The 24,173-nt window shown below is 41.7% G+C and overlaps 1 protein-coding gene, 1 long non-coding RNA gene and 1 pseudogene across 3 annotated transcripts; all 3 read right to left on the bottom strand.

Annotated features, from left to right (window-relative positions):
* Nucleotides 1–1,604: 1,604 nt before the first annotated feature.
* On the bottom strand, nucleotides 1,605–8,305 carry LOC311251288 (uncharacterized protein; the record flags this gene model as incomplete). Its single annotated transcript, XM_084343663.1, has 3 exons — nucleotides 1,605–1,726; nucleotides 7,461–7,586; nucleotides 7,690–8,305. 3 exons carry the CDS (start codon nucleotides 8,303–8,305, stop codon nucleotides 1,605–1,607), a joined length of 864 nt encoding a protein of 287 aa, XP_084199789.1.
* A 3,038-nt stretch (nucleotides 8,306–11,343) lies between these two features.
* On the bottom strand, nucleotides 11,344–18,753 carry LOC311251287 (annotated as a pseudogene). The gene is made up of 2 exons: nucleotides 18,418–18,753; nucleotides 11,344–11,637 (listed from the first exon to the last, which is right to left on the bottom strand). The product of its transcript is annotated as an uncharacterized misc_RNA (transcript).
* Nucleotides 16,827–17,990, bottom strand: LOC311251929. Its single transcript, XR_014621469.1, has 3 exons — nucleotides 17,909–17,990; nucleotides 17,486–17,523; nucleotides 16,827–16,918 (listed from the first exon to the last, which is right to left on the bottom strand). It is a non-coding gene; the product is annotated as an uncharacterized lncRNA (long non-coding RNA).
* Nucleotides 18,754–24,173: the final 5,420 nt, after the last annotated feature.

The raw sequence follows: 24,173 nt of genomic DNA, 5'->3' as shown, positions 1-24,173 counted from the left end.
ATAATATTACGAGGGAGCTTGGTTGTCACAGTAAAAAGGCTGGAAACATGTGCAGACTGGAGACAGAGACTATGTGGACAGTGTCCAAGAGTTTGGAGACTGTGTTGGAGACAAACACAGCTTTCGCTAGCTGTTTTTAGATGTTACCTGTTGCAGGACAGCGGGGGATGAGAGCCGAGGTGGTTGTGTTGGGGAGTCCTGCTGCAGCCGCAGAGTCTGTATTTTTCGGAGCCTCTCCTTTTGGGTTCGATTCTGGGTCAAAACTGGTGTGGTTGAACGACAGCATCTCGGCGAGCCATAGTGATACATCCACCGTAAACATTACTGTAGCACATGCTACTGCTAGCGTGAACGGCATCTTCTCCCTGAGAGGGGCGCGTGTTAGGACGGAGCTCATTAGCATAAAAGTTGAAGAATCAGAATCAGCCTGCTCTCAGCAGAGCTCAGTAGAGCAACTGATATTCAGGACCACTGATGGGTTTGGGGCAATACATTTCGAATACAGTGTTGTTGGACCTCTGACAGCTGTGTGGAATTGATGAAAAACAGTATAATATGGAACCTTTAAAAATATGGAGTATCTCTCTGAATTCAAACGAATAATGAGGGCTTAATAAACTACAGGGTACTGAAACATTAGTAGAGGCAACAAAATCAAGGGTAAGGGTAAGGTAAAGTGTTTGGCCAGAGTGAACTGAGAAGAAGTCAGGCTCCACTGTAGTTTGTTAGTTTTGGAAGTTACCGGATTTGTTTAGTATAGTGTCTACTTTGGGTTGTAGCGGCAGGCTACATGTATTTGTTCCTAGCCGTCACCCTAGCCGTTTGAACCCCTGATCCAGTCCAGTAGGTTGCTGTAATGCACCTAAAAGTTGTTTTCTGAGCGCCATTTTAGAAAAAGCAACCGAAGAAGAGGAACATACTAGCACATATTAGATGGCATCACCCAGATGAAAGCAAAAAAAAATGAACAAAAAGAACAAAAATGGAAATCCAAAAACCTATCCCCGCTGTTTTTAAGTTACCTCCAGATGTGAAAGCAGACAGGTCTAAATATGTTACCGAAACCGTTGGCATTGACATCACATTGAAAGAAAGGAGGAAACAATGCTGACAGGAAGAAGATGATGGTGTGTTGTTGTAGGCCATTGTTTCATCTCATAGTTTCTATTGTTGGAGCTGCTCTGTTGGAGCCCCCCACCCACCCACCCACACACACACACACACACACACACACACACGCTATTACCATGTTTACAATGCAACAGTTTATTCATGTAGTACTTATTTCAGAGCACTGTGTCTGTGCTTTATTATCAAATCCATTCCACTTTCTTATTGGAAAAATTCCCCAAATCAATGAAACTCCATACCACGTTTTTACTGCTACCTTGCACCCAGATAGATTGACACATAGTGCACACACACATTATTATGGAATCCACTCATGTTCTCTCGACACCCACCCTTCTCTGCCTCTGATGGGTTAGCTTTGTCAGTTGTATTCTTTGTGCTTGACTCGAACTGTTAACTCATGCAGTAGCTCTGGCAATGTCTGTTTCAGCAGTTTATAAGCTGTAATTTTACAGGTAAACACACCAACCTCTTCAGCCTCTTGCCTGGTCCTCTGCTGCTCCGGAGCTGCTCTTCAGAGTGCCTCTTCGCTCACTAGGAAGAGCCAACAGGCGGGCCGCCACCAGGCTGCCATGCCCGTACTCTGCCACCTGGCCTGTTCGCTCCACCACACAGAGACACTGCAGCTACGACAGTTATGCATATGCTTATGTAGCCCTGGTTGTCCGCTTGACAAGAGGGAGGGCGATCGGTGGGACCCACACCCATGGCCAATTGCCTATTCTTGGCTGTCCTCCTGCGTCCATGCCACCTGGGTGACCTATTAGTCCGCTGTACAACCAGCGAAAGGGAGGGAGCTCTGTGGGCCACAATTTAAATATACTGGTTAATCAGACTCGGAAGAGACAAGAATTGACTATCTAGCATGCTGTTGCCTAACTATGTTCAGAGGCTATCTGGTATTAATTGGTCGTGCTTGAGTTTTTCTCGCAGTTGTATAGAACAAACACACAGTGATGTAGCTGATGCAGTGGACTGTGAGCTGTGGTTGCTCCAGTAAACCCTGACTGGCCGTCGCAGCTGCATTATCTCAGGTGTCTGCAGGGCAGCCCGGCAGCAGCCTGCTTGACCGCTCTTCCGAACGAGAGCAGAGACACTCTTGAGAGTGGCTCCAGAGGATGAGTGACCTCCACAGGAGCAGTGGACGACCAGGAGAGAGGCTGAATACACTGCTGAAATCAGACATTACCAAAGCCAATCAATCAGAGGTAAGAGTAAGGTGGGTCTTGCAGTATGTATTTTTAGCCAAAAAAAACTACATATATATATATATATATAGTATCAGGGGCCCGTGCTACAAAGTTATTAGCCTATAAACAGGTCATCAAATGCATTTCTGTAATTTTATCTTTTTATTATCTTCAAATATGTTACCTGGATGAACTTACAAATGTACCCTTAATTATCTAATGCCAGTTTATCAGGAAAAAAGCACTGTCATATAAGGAACGAGAATACAAGCAAACACACCCACTCTTTTAAAAATGTGTTGGGGGAGAACCACCACACCCAGTGTTTGCAGTGGTTATTGTTGTTGCAGCAAGTAGCTGGCAATGCTCATGACATAGGTATATTGTTTCAACTGCTTCTTCCATGTGCACAAACTTTGGCCACTGTTTGGCTGGTTTGGTTTGATCAATCAGGCTGAAACAAAGACTTCTATGAAAGGACATGATAAGCAGTTCAGACTAACAGCTAATGGCCACTCCCTCAGCAAGGCTGTTCTTGAGGGGTCTTGGCAAAACAGTTACAATAACAAAAAACAATGACATAATTATATACATTAATGTCACATTGTTCTTATGTCTAGTCATTATTTTATTAAAGCCTGTTTTAGTCTTTAGACTCTTGTACTGTGTGACTGCTGTGCACAAAAACACTGCAGAGACTTCCTATTTGAAACCACAGAGACAAAGAGACCAAAGGGTCCTGCAGAAACATGGCCACGTACGCTGAGAGCTATTGAGAGACACCTTTGACTGCCGAGCACACAGAGGCCAAAAAAGTACCTAACACCTCTGGGCTGTGGCGTGCAATGAGCACAATGCGGATATTTGGATATATGTAGGCGGGTCTTGTTACCACCCTGCTGTGAGAAGCTCGGCCCTACTGAGTCAAGTGTCAGGGGATCATCGAAGTCAGTAGGTTTCTGCCTCTGGGGACCACGAATGTCTGCACCAAATTGTGTGCCAATCCATGGAGGAATTCCATGTTATAGTTGTTAAGACATGGAGCACGCTTCCAAAAATGTCAACCCAATGGTAACGCCATAGCAGAAGTCAGGGGAGAGTTAGTAGGAATCATCCTCTCTGGACCATGGCTGTTGAATCTTAAATTCAATCTTAACCTGTCCAGTAGATGTTGAGATGTTTGAGTCTGGATCAAAGTAGTGCATCAGCACACCAAACAACATTACCACCCTTTGAACCATGCCACTAGCACGGCTATAAATAGTATCATCTTTGCAGTGGTTGTTGCAGCCAAAAGCTAATGCTGCTTGTGACATTACATGAGGATGTGTATTGTTTCAGCTGTTCTCTGGAGCACACACACAGTGGCCACCTTTTGATTGGTATGGTCTGTCAGGCTGAAACCCCGAGATGTCTGTGGGAGTATATGATGAGCAGTTAAAGCTATGGTCTACGATTTGAAAGATTTGTTGTTATTATTAACATCATTTAGATGGTGGTTATGACCCAATAGTACCACCCACACAATGTGAAGAGTAAAAGGAACCAAAAAAATCCATTCTCTCTCGTGTCTGTAAAACTGAAAAGAAATTGACCAATAGGAACCATCCGGCCCGGATGGCTCCTATTGAATCAATTTTCCGATCCAATCCTCGCTCACTCTCCTGCTCCTGCTCACGTCTGGTCCCGACCCACTTCCGCATTTGAAACTACAAGCGGACAAGAGGTTTGTTTTGCCCTGAGCAGTTCAGCTGCCTCTGCTTGCCCCACCACAAAGAGTCAAAGAAAGAAAGTCTGTCACTGAAAAGACACAAACCGGACATGTGAAACAAAGAGGGCTCAAACCGAATAAACATCGGGTCATCGTTTGAACGGTGGCGAAAGGTCCGTGAAGATATGGACCCGGTGCTGATACAGCGGCGTTTCTGTTGAGCAGGTAATCTTCATCTCTATTGTGGTTGTTGTGACACAGATAACTTTCATGCCGATGCTGCTTATGACTGTGAAAGCTGCCGTTAGTTTGTTTCTGTGTTATTAGACGGTGTCTGTCTCCGCAGTGTTGTCAACACTTGTTTACTTGTTCGACGGAGACGTTAGCCTCTATGCTAGCATTGTAAGCTAACAACAAGCTAACATTGCTAACATGATTACACCAAATCAGCCTATTTATTTGCTCGTGGCAGCTAAATGAAGCAGCAAGTAAGATGAATGAAGGGATGGATGAAATCCCAAAGCGAAGCGGAGGGGTTTCGGATTTATTTCCGGATTTTTATCTTATTTGTCCGGATTTATTTCTCCATAACAACCTCTCGCCCGGTCACTGCTCAGCTGTTTTGCTAACCCTCCTCCCGGTCTTGTCCGTTTGTTTTCAACGAAGCCTTTGCTAAATCAATATGATGGATTATCATAAACGCGTTACGATGTGTGTATTTGTGTGTCTTATCTGTCACAAACAAGAGATTACGGTTTACGGACACGTTTGTGTCGCGGTCTGTGTGAGTCTCGGAGCAGCTGTGTGTGTCCTAGCTGCGGTCTGGTGCTACTCAGACAGCAGCTGGGACACACACAGTTGCTCTGAGACTCAAACGGGTTTGTTTTTCAGCCACAATGTGGAAGCGATCGTTGTGATGAAAGCTGACGGCAGCATCTGTTAGTCTCTTGGCCCTCAGTAACTTTTAGAAGTGGCTAATTTAGCTGTTGTAACTGATTACGTAGCTGTAAGGTAACGTAGCTGTAGCATGCTAATGACGTTACGCTAGCTTGGCTGTGGAGCTTAGCTGTGGACATTGTAATGACTTACAAGATTTACGTGAGTTTCAACGTGCATTGTAATAACTTTATCTGTGAATCCGACATCGTTACTCCGCATTCAAAGCTGGGCTGTATTTGGTTTCTGCCGGCTTGTTGCTCTTGGTGCTTGTTGCGGGACGTATAAAGTTCGTTGAAGAGAAAAAAAAAAAAAAAAGCTTGTTGCGGGAGGTATAAAGTTCGTTGAAGAGAAAAAAAAAGCTTGCAGCCGGAGGGGGTGTGTCGCGGGACTCCGAGGGGAGAGCGATACGAGCTCGGAGGGGAGGGGTTAAGGAGCACAGAGGGGAGGGGGGTGTGTGGGGGGTGATGCTTTTTTCAAACCTTTCTCAGATCGTAGACCAGAGCTTTAAGACTCGAAGCACCACCCACAACACAGTCACACAACATTCGAAATGATGCAAAAAACAATCTAATTATTGACTGTGTATACATTAATGTTACAAACCCTGTTTTAGCTTTTGAACACTGATTTGTAGATATAATCTACTAAAATAGTCTGACGATTGGACTCATACTGTGTGACTGCTGTGCATGAAAACACAGCAGAGGCTTCCTGTTTGAAACCACAGAGACAATAGAGAGCAAAGGGTCCTAGAGAAGTATACGACCAAGTACACTGAGAGCTCATCTTTGACAGCCAAACACACAGAGGTTTCAAAAGATCAAGGACAATGTAAAGACACCCTGGAAAGGCATTAACATGTACACTCATTATCTGACCAGCTCGTTCCCACCATGTTTAAAACTTGTTTTCAGATATTACGTGTTGGCGGGTCTTGTTGTCACCCTGCTATGAGAAGGCCGGCCCTGCTGAGTCACAGCCGTAACAATCACGCTTGACGTTTGAAGGCCTCTGATGCCCTTTTTGTACAGACTCAATGATGAAGGTTTCTGCTTTGTAAAATAAAGTATGTATTACATCCTTTCAGCAGTGCAGCACTAATAGACTGAATTTGCTTCAATAATAATGTTCCACTGAAGGCTCCCTCAAGTACCTGAGCCAACAGACACCACAGAGATGCGTCGTGTGTGGTTGTGTTTGTACGTTGTCAACAACAGTTAAAGTGGGGGGTAGAAAAATGGCGCATGTGAGAACACACATCATACTGTATCAGGAAAGCTTGGTTGGTGAAAGCAATGTTTTACAAGTTTATTGCAGGGCAAAACTTTACATTCAGTATACTGAGGTGAAATCTGACAGCAGTGCTCATGTTTTAATAAGAAATTGCTTTACATAGATTAGTAGACACATTCTTTTTACACAAGTCCAAATGCAATATTTCCAGCTCCTACTGCCTAACACCGGAGTACACACATTCACTTTGTGCGTCGTCCCTCTGTCTTGGTGACCTCTTGGCCCTGAATTCCCTCAGAGCAGCGTAATGGAGGTTGTCTGAATCTTGATAACTCTGTTAATAGGATATAATTTTTACATTTAGTCAATGTATAAATACACATCACTTGTCTGACACATAAATGTGTTGTACACACCGACAGCAGCACCTGTACAATTGATCACATTGATATAACAGCTCAAGGATTACCTTTGTGCTTTACAAATTAGCCATTTACTATATACTGTGGGAACGAACAACCTATAACATTTAGCTCATACTGACATACCCACATATGATATTTCAGTGACTTGTATCAAAGATATTCTGATGGGAACCTTTGACCAAAGATCATGCCGATGGGATTTCATTTTGGGGTGAACTGTTAACAATTAGGTTATGGGTTGGTTAGTTCCTGCAGTGTTAAAAAAACATCTACAGCTACTGTGTGCAGTATATAGTTCAGAGTAACTGTACCATTGTATGGATTAATTTGCACAGGTTTTACTTTTTTTTCATCCCCTATAGGTCGTTATCATGCTGTTATATACATTGATTTATTGGTGCTATACTTCAAAAATACTTACCGCTGCATTTGGACTCAAGGAAGCTGAAGATCTTGAGTCTGGATAAGAAAGAAAAAAAGTAAAAGCCTATAAGATTCAATATGCTTGTGGTGAGTAGACTGATTACTTTAACGTCTTGATTTTATGTGTTACGTTCTGCTGATATGATGACTTCCCCGCAATAGCGTGTCAGGATTAGATCAATCCATAAAGAGCCATACTAAAACCACCTCGTACTGTAACACCAGCACTATTCAACAGAATATCCATCATATGGCCCCTTAAGTTAACAACTCAGTTTTTGTCAAATTGGTGTCAGAAAATCTGAAGTTGGTTGATTTTTCTATTCATATCAACTTCGAATGGCTGCGCCTTCAGGATTAAGAACATAAATATACACTAAGAAAGGTAAAAAATGAAATTTGGCTTACCTGTACATCCGCATCTGTTTCTGTTGTTCAGTGTATATGCTGCATATGCCAGTATAACAACCAGGACGGTGTTGAATGTCAAAGCTCCGGTCAGGGAATACACCAAGACAGGAGAGACCACCTTTCCTGCAAAAGCAGATGATAGGAGACATGACAGAGCCGTAGAATATTAAGGAGGAATTCAACATAACTAATATCCACACGAAACATCTTCTATCATGTTACTTACGCTCTGAATCCAACTTTTTCTCCTCCCCAAACAGTATGTGTCCACATGAGGCAACAGCACAGTAGTAGGTCCCAGCATGAGAAAGATTCAGGCTCTTCATTGGCAAGTTGTAGACACAGGTGTGTGTCTGTGTGTTGTTTTTTCTCTCACACTGATCATTCCTGCCTCCATGGGTGTAAATGAGTCCTGGATGAGATTCTTGAGAGTGTTTGAACCAGTAAACACTGTGTTCTCCATCACAGGTCCCAGTGTGTACTGTACAGTCCACAGAGCCTCCTGGCTGGATGATCTCAGATGATGACTGATAAACCAAAGCTGGGATGTTCAAACCTGAACCCTTCACACTGACAGTAATGCCCTCTACAAATTCAAAGTCATATGCATAGCAACCTGTGCAGTAGTAAGTAGCTGAGTCTGAAATGCGCAAATCCGAGATTGTCAAGTGATTTTTCCACTTTCCTGTGTCCAGGGTGAAACGAGAATTGTTCTTGAATTCGTTCTGAAAGATGCCACTTTTGTCAAGTTTATAGAAGGTAGAGAGGAGATGTGGCTTCTGCCCCAGAGTTTGCTTATACCAGTAAAACATCACTGCATCACCCTTATAGAAGCATCGCATGGTCACGCTGTCACCAAGATTAGCTGACACAAAACCACTGTCTTGACCCACATATGTAGACGTTTTCACAACAGTAGCCAGAGCTGAAAAGAGATCCAGAAAGAGCACATTTAATTCAATTATCATAATGTCTATCTGTGAAATCTGCAATCATAATAAAAATACAAGTTACACAGAAAACTTACCTATTCTTCCCAAGAACAGATAAGTCAGATACAAAGCAAACCACATGGTGTTCATCGTGTTCAAATTCTGTGTTGAATGAATCGCATCTCAGTACGTTTTCCACTTTTTAGAGAGAGGACTCTCTTTTTGATTGGCTAACAGGAACATCAGCTGATTTGGAAACAATGAACACATGATCAGTGCTGCTTTGAATGCAGTGCATTGACAGAGACCAATGAGTTCAGACAGGTCTCTTTTTATAAATCAGGGTTAAAGAGTGGCATTTGTGATTGCTAACTGTAGTTATCAAAGGGACATTGTGTTGTACAACAGGTGCCTGCAACATATTTTTATAGATTAACTGGGAGAAATAACCAATTCCATGTTGCACTTACTGCTGGACCATTTTGCTGTGTTGGTATTGGCTGTGGATTAGCATTATTAACTGTGTTTCAGGGACCATCATTGAAAGTGACCATTCGTGTTGTTATTGTCATCGCATTGCGACTCTGTGGGAAAAGGAAAAATACCAACATGGATGATTACACTTCAGCCTGAGGTAGATGAGTGTTTTTGCAACACAACCTGTCAAGTAGTTGTTGAGATATTTGAGTCTGGATCAAAGTTCTGGATTAGTGATAAAAAACTGACATTGCCCTCCCTAGAACCATGCTGCTAGCATGGCCAAAATAAGTATTCTCTTTGCAGTGGTTATTGTTGTTGCAGCAAGTAGCTGGCGATGCTCATGGCACACATACTGTGGCCATTGTTTGGTTGGTTTGGTTTGATCAGTCAGGCTGAAACAAAGACTTCCATGAAAGGACATGATAAGCAGTTCAGACTAACAGCTAATGGCCACTCCCTCAGCAAGGCTGTTCTTGAGGGGTTTCAGCAAAACAGTTACACTAACAAAAAACAATGACATGATTATATACATTAATGTCACATTGTTCTTATGTGTTCTAGTCATTATTTTATTAAACCCTGTTTTAGTCTTTACACTCTGATTTATTGATATAATCCACTAAAATAGCCTGCGTGTTGGGCTTGTACTGTGTGACTGCTGTGCACGAAAACACTGCAGAGACTTCCTATTTGAAACCACAGAGACAAAGAGACCAAAGGGTCCTGCAGAAACATGGCCACGTACGCTGAGAGCTATTGAGAGACACCTTTGACTGCCGAGCACACAGAGGCCAAAAAAGTACCTAACACCTCTGGGCTGTGGCGTACAATGAGCACCATGCAGATATTCGGATATTACGTGTGGGCGGGTCTTGTTACCACCCTGCTGTGAGAAGCTCGGCCCTACTGAGTCACATCAGCATCAACCATGCTTGATGTTGTCAAAGCTTTGCTCTCACAATTCAGAATGTATAGTCTGTGGAAAGCACTTTAGATGTGTTTATGTTAGTTATAGTGTTGTTGCTGAGAGTTATATTTGATCTTTATTTGCTGTTGAAGTAACAACTTTCTTTCTGTAAAATTTGGCTTTCTCACATTCTCTTGTGCACTCCCTCAAGCTCATTAACATAGAAAGAAGAAAGTCCCACCTCTAGCTCCAAGCGAGTGAAGAGAGAAACACTGAGAGACAAATTACACCCGGAACAAGGAAACATTTTTTGAACAAGTTCAAAATGTGCTCTATCATCACATCAACTCATGTGTGACCAGGAAATGAGACATCATTGCGACTGAGCGTCAACCAGTCAGTGGACGTAATCAATAGGCGGGTGTGGCCTGTCATGACCTGTGCTTTTAGATGATCATGAACACGCTCAACGATGAAGGTTTTTGCTTTGTATTATAAAGTGACATGTTGCATCTTTTCAGCAGTGCAGCACTGAAACACGTACAGTTTCTCTGCAGGTCCTCCAACATGGTCGCTGATTTTGTTTTAATGGTAATTTTCCACTGTGAACACTCCCTCACGTATCAGAGCCCACAGACACCACAGATGGCTTGTGTGTGGTTGTGTTTGTACGTTGTAAACAACAGTTAAGTGAGAGTTGAATAGCAGCACATAGGTCATACTGTACAAATACATCTTGGTTGCTGAAAGCAAAGTTCTACAAGTTTATTGCAGGGCAAGACTTTACATACAACATGAGCTGAGATCTGACAGCAGTGCTCATGTTTTAGAAGGAATTACTTTGCATAGAATGGTAGACACAATCTTGTTACACAGAAACAAAGTATCAATGCAATATACTTTACAATGTACTGGAGTACACACATTCACTTTGGGTGTCGTCCTGTCTTGTTGATCTGTTCACCTTGTGTACCCGTAAAAGTGGCGTTATGTAGGCTGAGGTACACACATTCACTCCAGGTGTCGTCTCTCTGTCGTCTCCGTCTGTTGACTTTGTTCTCCCTTGAAACATTGTCGTAGTCATCATCTTCATTTTGGTAACCCTGGTGATGAAAAAGAGAGAAAAAAAACAATATCAGGAATAACATTCACAAAACATTTAGTGTATTTGAACGGTAACATATTCAGTTGTCTCAATAGGAAATACCTCATCAGTTGTCGTTGAGGGAGATGAAAATCTTCCCCGAGACTCTGTGAAGCAAAAAGATAATGTAACCATAATATCATGTTCAGAAAATACACATGAGATAGATGAAAACATGATCAATTACCTGTACAAAGGCAGCTGTGTCTCCTGTTCGTCATGCACACTAAGAAAGCCATTAAAACACACAGAGCCGTGGAGAATGCTGATGTGCCAGTCAAGAAATACACCAAGTCAAGAGAGTCTTCATCATCTGTAGATCCAGACAGCAGGAGACATCACAGAGCTTTCAGTAGTGTTCATCTGAGGTTAAATAGGAAGTAATATTCGTAAAAATAAATGACAGCCTGATGAAAGTTACTCACCCTCAAAGTCCAGCTTGGTCCCGTCTCCAAACAGTATGTGTCCACATGAGGCAACAGCACAGTAGTAGGTCCCAGCATGAGAAAGATTCAGGCTCTTCATTGGCAAGTTGTAGACACAGGTGTGTGTTTGTGTGTTGTCTTTCCTCTCACACTGATCATTCCTGCCTCCATGGGTGTAAATGAGTCCTGGATGAGATTCTTGAGAGTGTTTGAACCAGTAAACACTGTGTTCTCCATCACAGGTCCCAGTGTGTACTGTACAGTTCAGAGTCACAGAGCCTCCTGGCTGGATGATCCCAGATGCTGACTGATGGACCCAAGCTGGGACGTTCAAACCTGGGCTCTTTATGTGGATAACAATGCCCACTATAAAGTCATACACAAATGAAGAGCCACCCATGCAGTAATAAGTACCTGCATCTGAACTTTGCACATATGAGATCCTCAGGTGATTTTTATCAGGGGCACTTTCCAGTTTCAAGCGTGGATCGTTCTCAAATTCACCAAACAGAGTGGCATTTTTCTCATGCTTATATAATTTAGACACCAGCTGTGGTTTCTGTCCAGGGGTTTGTTTATACCAGTACAACATCACTACTGGAATATCTTCATAGGAACATTCCAAAGTCACAGGTTCACCAATGCTAACTGATATGAAATGCAAAGATGATGATAGTGTTAGAGCAGTCATATCAGCTGAGGAGGAAATGGAGAACAAACAAATACACAGTTAACTTTATACCATACTGTAACACACAGAACAGAACATATCAAAAAACATCACAGTTAATATGCAGTTAAAAATATAGAACTTACCCATCGTCCACAAAAGCAGACATGTCACATACAAAGCAAACATCGCAGGTGTCATGTTGTTGAAATTGCCGTGGCTATGTCTGGAGGGAATGTGTGTTCGTTCTTTTCATAGACAAGATTGTTTTTGATTGGCCAATCAGAAATGACTCTCAATGATCACATGACCAGTGCCCCCTGCAGTGTTATTTTTGGTCTTTGAGAAACAATTCAAAACAACAGAATCAATCAAAACACCATTTGGAAAGATTTTTAAATCAGACTTATTTAAAAAATTGTTCACAAAGAAAATGTGTTTCATCTACTTTAGTTAAGTTTGTACACAAGACAGATAGAATTTGCTACAATGATTATGTGAAAAATACTGAATCATCTTCTGTGTAGATAAAGAAGCCCTGTAATATTTATTAGTGTTGAATGCACAAAATGTAAAGCATCTGGAATGTCTGACTGGTTCAAGTTTACACTTCAAACAGTTGTGGCTGTGACACACATTACATTACATCATGCGTGTTAAAAGTTATATGTGTATATGAAATTTTAATTTACTAATTCTGCATTAAAATGACGACACGACCCTTGTCATGCAATATTTTGAGCTGTGTACTAACATTATCCCAAATGTTTCACAAGTTCACTCAAGGTAACGATGTGTTTCATTAGGTCGCGGCTGCTACTTCTGGGATAGGGAAGTCAGTGAACGGGACTAAATTTAAGGTAAACAAAACTTTAAAACATTACCTCATCTTTGAACATTTGTCTAATGGTTTAGAGTTGTTTAATGGTTTATACTTCAACAGTGAAGCGAGTTTGACGACAGGAACCTTTGTGTTTATTTGCTTTACTCGTGCAATGTTAACAGTATCTGCCCCAAACAGCCAGTTTACTGTACAGTACGCGTTATTATGGATCCCACTAGTGTTCTCTCAAGACCCGCCCCACCCCACCTCTGATTAGTTGGCTTTGTTGGTTGCGTTCTCAAACAGTAGTTTTGGTCATGTGTTTTCGGTGGTGTCTGAGCTGTGCTTCTGCAAGGATACACGCCAACGTCTTCAGTCTCTCCCGGTCTGGGTCACTCACCCTCGCTCTTCACTGTCTGAGTGTCTATGGGCTTGTTAGGCTTGGTTTCTGTCCCAGAGTCTGCTTGTATCAGAAAAACATTTTTGCAATGTCAGCTTCATAGAAGCATCGTAATGTCATGTTGTCTCACACATTTCGTGGGACAAAACCACTGTCCTGATTCATAAATGAGGACAATATAAGATCAGTTGTCTGAGCTGAAAAGTAGAGAAGAGAGGAAGAAAAGAGCCAAATGAATGCATTGATAGAAGTTTATTGTCAATCTTCGACATTGTAACAGGAATGACTTTACACTTAAGAGTACAAATAGATCCACAGAAGGCCAAACTTGCCTTTTCTCCACAAGCAAAGACAAGTCTGATATAAAGCAAACTTCAGCGATGTCATCTTCATCAAAACATCTTGTTGAATATAGAGATCCTCCATACGTTCTCTATTCTTAGAGAGGAGACTGTTTGATTGGCTAACAAGAAGTGACACTGAGTGTTCTATATTGGAAACAGTGAACACGTGTTGCCCCCTTCATTGTCTACTTTGGCTCTTCTACTTGTTATATTCTGATGCTATAACTTGCTTGATTATCTCTCTAAAATGGAAAGGTTATGGAGGACTAAGTGAAGTGAATACTTAGTAGAGCCAAGTGGAAGTTTTTGGTTACCAGGCTTTGGTTAGTATAGTGTCCGCACATCCCTCTTCTCCTCCACCTTTACTTCACAACATGTTGATGCACTGTAACATACACCCTGCTCCTTGTTCTGCTCCCAACAAATCACCTGTTCTACAAAGGGAACCATTTCTCTCTCTTTATTCAACAAAGTTGTCTGCATTTCAAACACGTTTGGCAAGACAAGATGTCAGTCTAACTGTGTTCAAGCTTTGCACACCACATTACCCACAGGAGTGATATTAAAGGTGAATGCTTGTTGGCAGAGGTGGGTAGAGTAGCAGAAAAATGTACTCAAGTAAAAGTACTGTTACTGTTCATTAACAGTTACTTGAGAAGAAGTAAAAGTAGTCATCAAAAGAACTACTTGAACCAGAGTACAAAAGGATTAAAGGATAACTCGTTTTTTACAACCTGGACCTTATTTTTAGCATAAAATACGATCATTTACTCACCCAGATAACTTTGGTGTCATTTGAAGTCGTTAGGACGAAATTAGATCCAGTGTAGCACCGCTATATCCATATAATGCGAGTGACGGGGCACCGACACACAGCCTCTATATAACGCATTATCTGCCACGAAACTAGTTCATTTCACCATATTTTGTTACGATACGCTCGTGCTATTCCCCTCTGAGTCCGGGCTCGTCTGTTATCAACATCCGGGGTCAAACTAGCAGTAGCAGCTACAGGTAAACAAGCTGGCTGTCGCGGGTGCACACACAGCTCAGAGATGACATCTTCCAGGTCAGAGGTAGTAGATCAACCTACAGACCCCGGATGTTGACAATAGACGAGCCCGGACTCAGAGGGGAATAGCACTAGCATATCGTAACAAAATATTGGTGAAATGAACTAGTTTCATGGCAGATAATGCTCATAGAGGCTGCGCTTCGGTGCCCGGATCACTCGCATTATATGGATATACGCGGCGCTCCACTGGATCTAATTTCGTCCGAACAACTTCAAATGACACCAAAGTTATCTGGGTGAGTAAAGCATTGTATTTTATGCTAGAAATAAGGTCCAGGTTGTAAAAAACGGTAGTTATCCTTTAACTAACAAAGTTATTAGAGTACTGAGTAACCTCAAGTACCTTCCATTTTACACAATTATACAACTTTACTACCATTCTTACATGAAACAAATATAACCCATCATAATATTCTCCACGTCCCAGTCAAATATGTTTAATAAACCCACACCATTTCATTGATGAAGCATCACAACCTCTAACCTAGTTAAACATGGTATCTTGCACCATAAGCACACCTGAGCATAACCGTCTTAGAGTAAATATGTGTAGGTTTGTGTTGAAGCCTAAGCAAACGTTATAAAACTGGAATAATAGTTTACAGCCATAGCTGTCCAATAGATGTTGGGACATTTCACAGACAACCACAAATGGACACCTCATGGTGGCACTAGATAAAGTGTCAGGGGATCATCGAAGTCAGTAGGATTCTGCCTCTGGGGACCACGAATGTCTGCACCAAATGTTGTACCAATCTATCGAGGAACTCCATGTAATAGTTATCAAGACACGAAGCATGCATCCAAGACTGCCAAACTCATGGTAGCGCCATAGGAGAAGTCAGGGGAGTGTCGGTATGAGTCATCCTCTGGGGACAATGGCTGTCTGCTGTAGTTGTTGAGATATTAGAGAAAGCATGAGGGTGGTTGATCAGGAGACTTAACAATATTACCACCCATTGAACCATGCCACTAGCATGGCTATAACTAGTATCATCTTAGCAGTGGTTCTTGCAGCCAAAAGCTAATGCTGCTTGTGACATTACATGAGGATGTGTATTGTTTCAGCTGTTCTCACGAGCACACACACAGTGGCCACCGTTTGATTGGTATGGTCTGTCAGGCTGAAACCCTGAGATGTCTGTGGGAGTATATGATGAGCAGTTAAGACTCGAAGCACCACCCACAATACAGTCACACAGCATTCAGAATGATGCAAAAAACAATCTAATTATTGACTGTGTATACGTTAATGTTACATAGATGTTAGATGTAGATTACTAATGTTTATTAAACCCTGTTTTAGCTTTTGAACACTGATTTGTAGATATAATCTACTAAAATAGTCTGACGATTGGACTCATACTGTGACTGCCGTGCATGAAAACACAGCAGAGGCTTCCTGTTTGAAACCACAGAGACAATAGAGAGCAAAGGGTCCTAGAGAAGTATACGACCAAGTACACTGAGAGCTCATCTTTGACAGCCAAACACACAGAGGTTTCAAAAGATCAAGGACAATGTAAAGACACCCTGGAAAGGCATTAACGTGTACACTCATTATCTGACCAGCTCGTTCCCACCATGTTCAAAACTTGTTTTCAGATATTACAGTACGTGTTGGCGGGTCTTGTTGTCACCCTGCTATGGGAAGACCGGCCCTGCTGAGTCACATCCATAACACGTTTGAAGGCCTCTGATGCCCTTTTTGTACACACTCTCAATGATGAAGGTTTTTGCTTTGTAAAATAAAGTAATGTATTACATCCTTTCAGCAGTGCAGCACTAATAGACTGAATTTGCTTCAATAATAATGTTCCACTGAAGGCTCTCTCAAGTACCTGAGCCCACAGACACCACAGAGATGCTTCGTGTGTGGTTGTGTTTGTACGTTGTCAACAACAGTTATAGTGGGGGGTAGAAAAATGGCACATGTGAGAACACACATCATACTGTATCAGGAAAGCTTGGTCGGTGAAAGCAATGTTTTACAAGTTTATTGCAGGGCAAAACTTTACATTCAGTATACTGAGGTGAAATCTGACAGCAGTGCTCATGTTTTAATAAGAAATTGCTTTACATAGATTAGTAGACACATTCTTTTTACACAAGTCCAAATGCAATATTTCCAGCTCCTACTGCCTAACACCGGAGTACACACATTCACTTTGTGCGTCGTCCCTCTGTTTTGGTGACCTCTTGGCCCTGAATTCCCTCAGAGCAGCGTAATGGAGGTTGTCTGAATCTTGATAATTCTGTTAATAAAATATAATTTTAACAATTAATCACCATACAGTTACACTTGTCTGACACATACATGTATTGTACACACCGACAGCAGCACCTGTACAATTGATCACATTGATATAACAGCTCAAGGATTACCTTTGTGCTTCACAAATTAGCCATTTACGATATAATGTGGGAACGAACAACCTATAGCATTTAACTCATACTGACATACCCACATATGATATTTCAGTGACTTGTATCAAAGATATTCTGATGGAAACCTTGGACCAAAGATCATGCCGATGGAATTTCATTTTGGGGTGAACTGTTAACGATTAGGTTATGGGTTGGTTAGTTCCTGTAGTGTTAAAAAAACATCCACAGCTACTGTGTGCAGTATATAGTTCAGAGTAACTGTACCAAATCGGATTAATTTGCATAGGTGCAACACCTGTGCTAATTAATCCGATTTGATACAGTTATTCTGAACTATATACTGCAATTTTTTTTTTTTTTCATAGTATTTTGTAAGTTGTTATCATGCTGTTATATACATTGATTTATTGGTGCAATACTTCAAAAATACTTACCACTGCATTTGGACTCAAGGAAGGTGAAGATCTTGAGTCTGGTTAAGAAAGAAAAAAATAAAAGCCTATAAAATTCAATATGCTTGCGGTGAGTAGACTGATTACTTTAACATCTTGATTTTATGTGTTACGTACTACTGATATGATGGAACTACCCCGCAATAGTGCATCAGGATAAGATCAATCCATAAAGATCCATACTAAAACCACCTCATACTGTAACACCAGCACTATTCAACAGAATATCCATCATATGGCCCCTTAAGTTAATAGTCGTGTTGAACGACTCAGTTATCACAAATTGGTATCAGAAAATCTGAAGTTGGTTGACTTTTCTATTCGTATCAACTTCGAATGGCTGCGCCTCCAATATTAAGAACATAAATATACACTAAGAAAGGTAAAAAATGAAAGTTGACTTACCTGTACATCCGCATCTGTTTCTTTTGTTCAGTGTATATGCTGCATATGCCAGTAAAACAACCAGGATGGTGTTGAATGTCAAAGCTCCGGTCAGGGAATACACAGAGACAGGAGAGACCACCTTTCCTGCAAAAGCAGATGATAGGAGACATGACAGAGCTGTAGAATATTAAGGAGGAATTCAACATAACTAATATCCACATGAAACATCTTCTATCATGTTACTTACGCTCTGAATCCAACTTTTTCTCCTCCCCAAACAGTATGTGTCCACATGAGGCAACAGCACAGTAGTAGGTCCCAGCATGAGAAAGATTCAGGCTCTTCATTGGCAAGTTGTAGACACAGGTGTGTGTCTGTGTGTTGTCTTTCCTCTCACACTGATCATTCCTGCCTCCATGGGTGTAAATGAGTCCTGGATGAGATTCTTGAGAGTGTTTGAACCAGTAAACACTGTGTTCTCCATCACAGGTTCCAGTGTGTACTGTACAGTCCACAGAGCCTCCTGGCTGGATGATCTCAGATGATGACTGATAAACCAAAGCTGGGATGTTCAAACCTGAACCCTTCACACTGACAGTAATGCCCTCTACAAATTCAAAGTCATATGCGTAGCAACCTGTGCAATATTAAGTAGCTGAGTCTGAAACGCGCAAATCCGAGATTGACAAGTGATTATTGCCATTTCCTGCGTCCAGGGTGAAACGAGAATTGTTCTTGAATTCATTCTGAAAGATGCCACTTTCGTCATGTTTATAGAAGGTAGAGAGGAGATGTGGCTTCTGCCCCAGAGTTTGCTTATACCAGTAAAACATCACTGCATCACCCTTATAGAAGCATCGCATGGTCACGCTGTCACCAAGATTAGCTGACACAAAACCACTGTCTTGACCCACATATGTAGACGTTTTCAGAACAGTAGCTGGAGCTGAAAAGAGATCCAGAAAGAGCACATTTAATTCAATTATCATAATGTCTATCTGTGAAATCTGCAATCATAATAAAAATACAAGTTACACAGAAAACTTACCTATTCTTCCCATGAACAGATAAGTCAGATACAAAGCAAACCACATGGTGTTCATCGTGTTCAAATTCTGTGTTGAATGAATCGCATCTCAGTACGTTTTCCACTTTTTAGAGAGAGGACTCTCTTTTTGATTGGCTAACAGGAACACCAGCTGATTTGGAAACAATGAACACATGATCAGTGCTGCTTTGAATGCAGTGCATTGACAGAGACCAATGAGTTCAAACAGGTCTCTTTTTATAAATCATCAGTGTTACAGAGCAGCATTTGTGATTGCTAACTGTAGTTATCAAAGGGACATTGTGTTGTACAACAGGTGGCTGCAACACTTGTTTATAGACTGAGAGAAATAACCAATGCCATGTTGCAGTTACTGCTGGACCATTTTGCATGTTTTGATATTGCTGTGTTGGTGTTGGTTCTGGATCATCATAATTAACAGTGTTTAAGGGACCGTCATTAAAACTGACCATTCACGTTTTTAATGTCATAGCATTGCGACTTGGGGGAAAAGGCCACCCTTAACCCCTTACCCCAACCCTAAAAATACCAACATGGAAGAAATTATCCTATCAAACACATGTTTAAAGTTATGATCAGGTATTTTTTTTAACTAAAACCATGATTTCCTAAAACTAAACAAAGTACTTTTGTTGCCTGAACCTAGCTAAGTGGTTTTGTTACCTTAACCTAACCAAATATATTTGTTGTTCAAAACCTAGCCAAATATTTCTGTTGCGTAAATCTCATCAAGTATTTAATTTGCTTAAACATAGCTAAGCATTTTAGTTGCCGAAACCTAACCAAGGATTTCTGTTGTCTAAACCTAGCCAAGTATTTTTGTTGCCTAAACCTAACTAAGGATTTTGTTGCATAAAGCTGGCTAAGTATTTTTGTTGCCTTAGCCTAGCTACAGTAGGTACTACTTCGTTGTGGCCGAGTTCACGCGTGAATCACGCGAGAATCACGCACCTTTTTAGTGGAGGATCAATTGTGTTTTCATGAGAAGCGGCAATGTGCCCAAACAACCACCAGGTGGCATCTGTGAGCAGGAGGACAACAACATGCAGCAGCAGGGAGCAGTGACCATGAACGGGAATGGACAGAGTTGCCTGATTTATGTTTCTGTTCGTTGTTGCTTAAATACAAGAATGTAGCTAATAATACCTCACCCACTCCACACCTCACTCCAACTCCTTCCTTCAGCCTGTCGCTACAGGGTCCCTCTAGCAAGGACAAACTTAGTGAAAAAAATCATTCATCTCATCCGCCATCAACATCATCAACAACTCATTATGAAGCCTTTTAAATGTCTTTTAAGGTCTTATTCTTCGTATTTTGTATTTATCGGTGATATTCACATTTTATGTTTATCTGTTTTCGTTTTGCTTTTATGTTTAACTGTGGTCTTTTTTTGTGCACACGTCAAAGACCCTAAAGACATCTGAGGTTGTGATTTCGCTTGCTCGCTCGCTGCAGCCACGGCTAATAAGCGGAGGCAGAAACAATTACGCACAGCCTACAGAAGTTTAACATCCATACAAGCATTTAAGAAATGATTCTTATCAGTTCCATAATTCAGAGAGGATTTTTACTCAACGAAAAAATGTATAAAGAGAAAAGCAGCTCCCTCAGTAAGCAGAATCTTCTGCTAGTATGAGTTCGAATCTCAGTATAGGCAGTACCTTTAGTTAATGTGTTTTCTTTTCTCATCATCATTATGATCACATATGGCTCCAAGTTTGAGCAAATAAATGAGCAAATGAGCATTAATCCTCCGCCGGGCCGCGGCACCAGCTTTCCTGCTTGTGTACATAAAATACATTAAATTCTGACACCACAACTGTAGCGTACCGAATATCAATAGATGATAACCAGAAAAATAAAAAACGTTCTATTGATCTGATTCACCGGCTGCTTTCTTTCTTTCAGTTGTGGTGTCAGAATTTAACACAAATATTTGTGCTTTCTATTCCTTATATTTTCTACAACGGGCTTATAGAAAGAAGAACGACGCCACGTCATGTCAGACAGTTTTCTCTAGCTTTATTAAAATACATAATCAGCAGCTTCACAGTAGTCGGATATACAGAAGGTTATTTAAAGCGGAGTGAGTCCCTGAAGCAGTCTCCCTGCAGGAGGAGATCCCTTGGCCAAGTGATCAATATATTTGTTGCAGACCTCTTTGCTGTCCTCAGCACGCGGGGGTGGGGGTGGGGGTGGGGGCGCTGGCGTAGCAAGCTTTTCAAAAGTGTGGGGGATGGATGTGGTCTTTCCAGTTAAGCGAACTTGTTCCAGATGCCTTAACATTTGCATTCCCCCATACTGAGGAATGTGTGTAGGGGACAAGAAGAAAGCACCATCCAGGATGTGTCCATCCTGCATTCGGAGGTGGAGAAGCTCATTAAGCTGTGTCTGGCCCTGCCAATAGCCGCGTTTCCCAGGTTCGCTCTTAAGAACGCTGTGAAAGAAGGATGTGTTTCCCAGAGTCGCTCTTAGCTTAAGAAGATCTTTCACTAAGAAGGAAATGTAAGATCGAGCTGACCCACTCTTAACAGCCTTCTTAGCGACCAAATGCTCAGTGATCAAGCCGCGTCAGGGAAATTTACATCCTCCACTTTTCGAAATAATAAAACAATGCTCAATGTTGAAATGCGCTCATGGCTGCGGGCCACTGGCGCAAGAAACATAGGTTAATAGAAGAAGAAAAAAACAACAACTTTTTATTGAATTACACGTTTAAGTTTTTCACCCACATCTGCATATGAGTTTATAGTACTACACATAAAAATACAACAACCCTGTGGCATTTCACAGATATCAAGGGAACAGACGTAACTAAACTCAGCTGAACCTCATCCAGAGAGGCTTCACCTGCTACTCTATATAAATGCGTTGCCAAAGTCCGCGCGTGTGAGAAACCATGGCTGCAATACAGCACATTCTCGCTGCGAACCAACAGCATCGCCGTGCGCGAAGCTAGACGGTTTACATACATGCATACGTGCGTCAGCACTTCTCCCCACTGGACGTGCTGTCAGACCGGGCTGTCCAGGCAAAGTACCGGCTGCCCCGTGCGGAGATCCAACGGCTGATCACTCGGTGTCTCCACACATCCAGAGAGCAACCCGCTGTAATTTTGCCCTCAGCCCGGAGGTGCAGCTCCTGGCTGCGCTGTGTTTTTACGCAGTGGGGAGCTTCCTGGAGGTGGTGGGGGATGGCACTGGCCTCAGCAAGGCATCAGTGTCACGGAGTGTGGCAGCTGTGACACCGATTCTCCTGCGCCATGCCATGGATGGCACCCTCCACAATCCCTCCCTGGTGGATCCGTGCTGGATCGGTAGAAAGCACTACGCGGCCGTCAACACATCCACACACACCCGCACCCACACCCCGCCCCCACACACACACGATACATGCATAGCCTAATTGCACCTGTGGGGTGCAATCTCTGAATTATGGAACTGATAAGAATCATTTTTTTAAATGCTTATATGGACGTAGAAACTTCTGTAGGCTGTGCGTAATTGTTTCTGCCTCCGCTTATTAGCCGTGGCTGCAGCAAGCGAGCAAGCGAAATTACAACCTCAGATGTCTTTAGGGTATCAGATATTATTATAGGCTATTCTTATATTTAAGCAACATCCAGTCAGGCCGTGATATAGGCTCACGGGGGCGGACTGGGACAATAATTCAGGTCGGCAATTTTACCAGTAAACAAATGTTCCTTAAAAAACAACTAATGTCCATATTTTAGCTCTACTGTAAAACAAAGAAAGCACAAGTGATTATCCAAGGTCACCCAGATAACTGAGGTGTCCCACCGCTGTGAAACAATCAGTCTGAATCAATCTGATACGGTTTACCTCTCCATTCACTCTACCTGTAGCCTAAAACAGCGCCACTCTCCATTGCAGCTACATTGTGGTCAAATGTGGAATTGTCCCAAAATCGTTTGAGCTGCAATTCAGTACTATGCTTCCACCTAGTGGCTACAGTTGTCACTGACATTTCACGCGTTGCGTGAATCTCGCTCCCCGCGAGTGAAATGGCCACTTTGAAGTAGTACCTACTGTAAGTATTTTTGTTGCTTAAATCTAACCAAAGACTTTTGTTGCCTAAACCTTAGTATTTTTGTTGCCTCAAGCTAGCCAAGGATTTTTGTTGCCTAAGCCTAGCTATTTATTTTTGTTGCCTAAGCCTAGCTATTTATTTTTGTTGCCTAAGCCTAGCCAAGTTATTTTGTTGCTTAAACCTAGCTATTTATTTTTGTTGCCTAAGCCTAGCCAAGTATTTTTTTGCTTAAACCTAGCTATTTATTTTCGTTGCCTAAACCTAACCAAGTATTTTGTTGCCTCAAGCTAGCCAAGGATTTTTGTTGCCTAAACCTAACTAAGGATTTTGTTGCCTAAACCTAAACGAACGGCAACAACTACAACAAAAACAAATAAGTACAACCCCTGTTCCCGCCAGGTCACAAACCCCAGATCTCTCAGATCGATTCTTCTTCTAGTTCCTCCATAAATGCATGCTCCAGATGTGGACTTGAATTATGATGATATTATTCAATTATGATGAAAATGTATGTATGAGAAGCGCTATACAAATAAAGATTAATTGACTGATTGATTGATTGATTGATTGTTGGAATATTCCAGGAACAACACCAACATGAAACAAAAAGCTATGACATCACAATGATTGGTCAGTTGCATTGACAGCCCTGGAATGACATTAATCATGATGTTCAAGTAACAACACTAACATGGTGATAAACCCACATGTGGCTAATTTTGCAGTAATTTGTGCATAAAATTGCCACACTCCTTACAAAAACACAAATATCATGGCCACTGCTTGTTTGATAGAACATTCAATGCAAAACCTGTGCACTAGCACAACTGTCTGTCAGACAGACATACTACACTACTATGGGTGGACGTGAGATGTTTGGGCTAACAACAATGTGAGCTCATTACTCCCCAAGGATGGCTGGTCCTGAGGGTTTCTGACACTGCCCTTTATATGATTTTCACAAAGCATTGAAATAATTGAGTGCATATGCACAAATGTTCTAGAATAACTAGTTATTATTTTAGCAGTTTGGGATGACTCAGCTCTATTATAGCTTTCATTACTTTGACCATACTTTGATCATAATATTTGGTATAAAGCATTGCTGAATATTTGCAAATGAATACATAAGTTTGATTGGTCAAATGAGTTCTTGGTAAA

The sequence above is a fragment of the Pagrus pagrus genome, assembly GCF_965226575.1.
Source record: "Pagrus pagrus genome assembly, chromosome: 22".
NCBI lineage: Eukaryota > Metazoa > Chordata > Actinopteri > Spariformes > Sparidae > Pagrus > Pagrus pagrus.
Note: the sequence above shows the minus strand (reverse complement) of the source record. Positions and strands in the feature narration are given on the sequence as shown.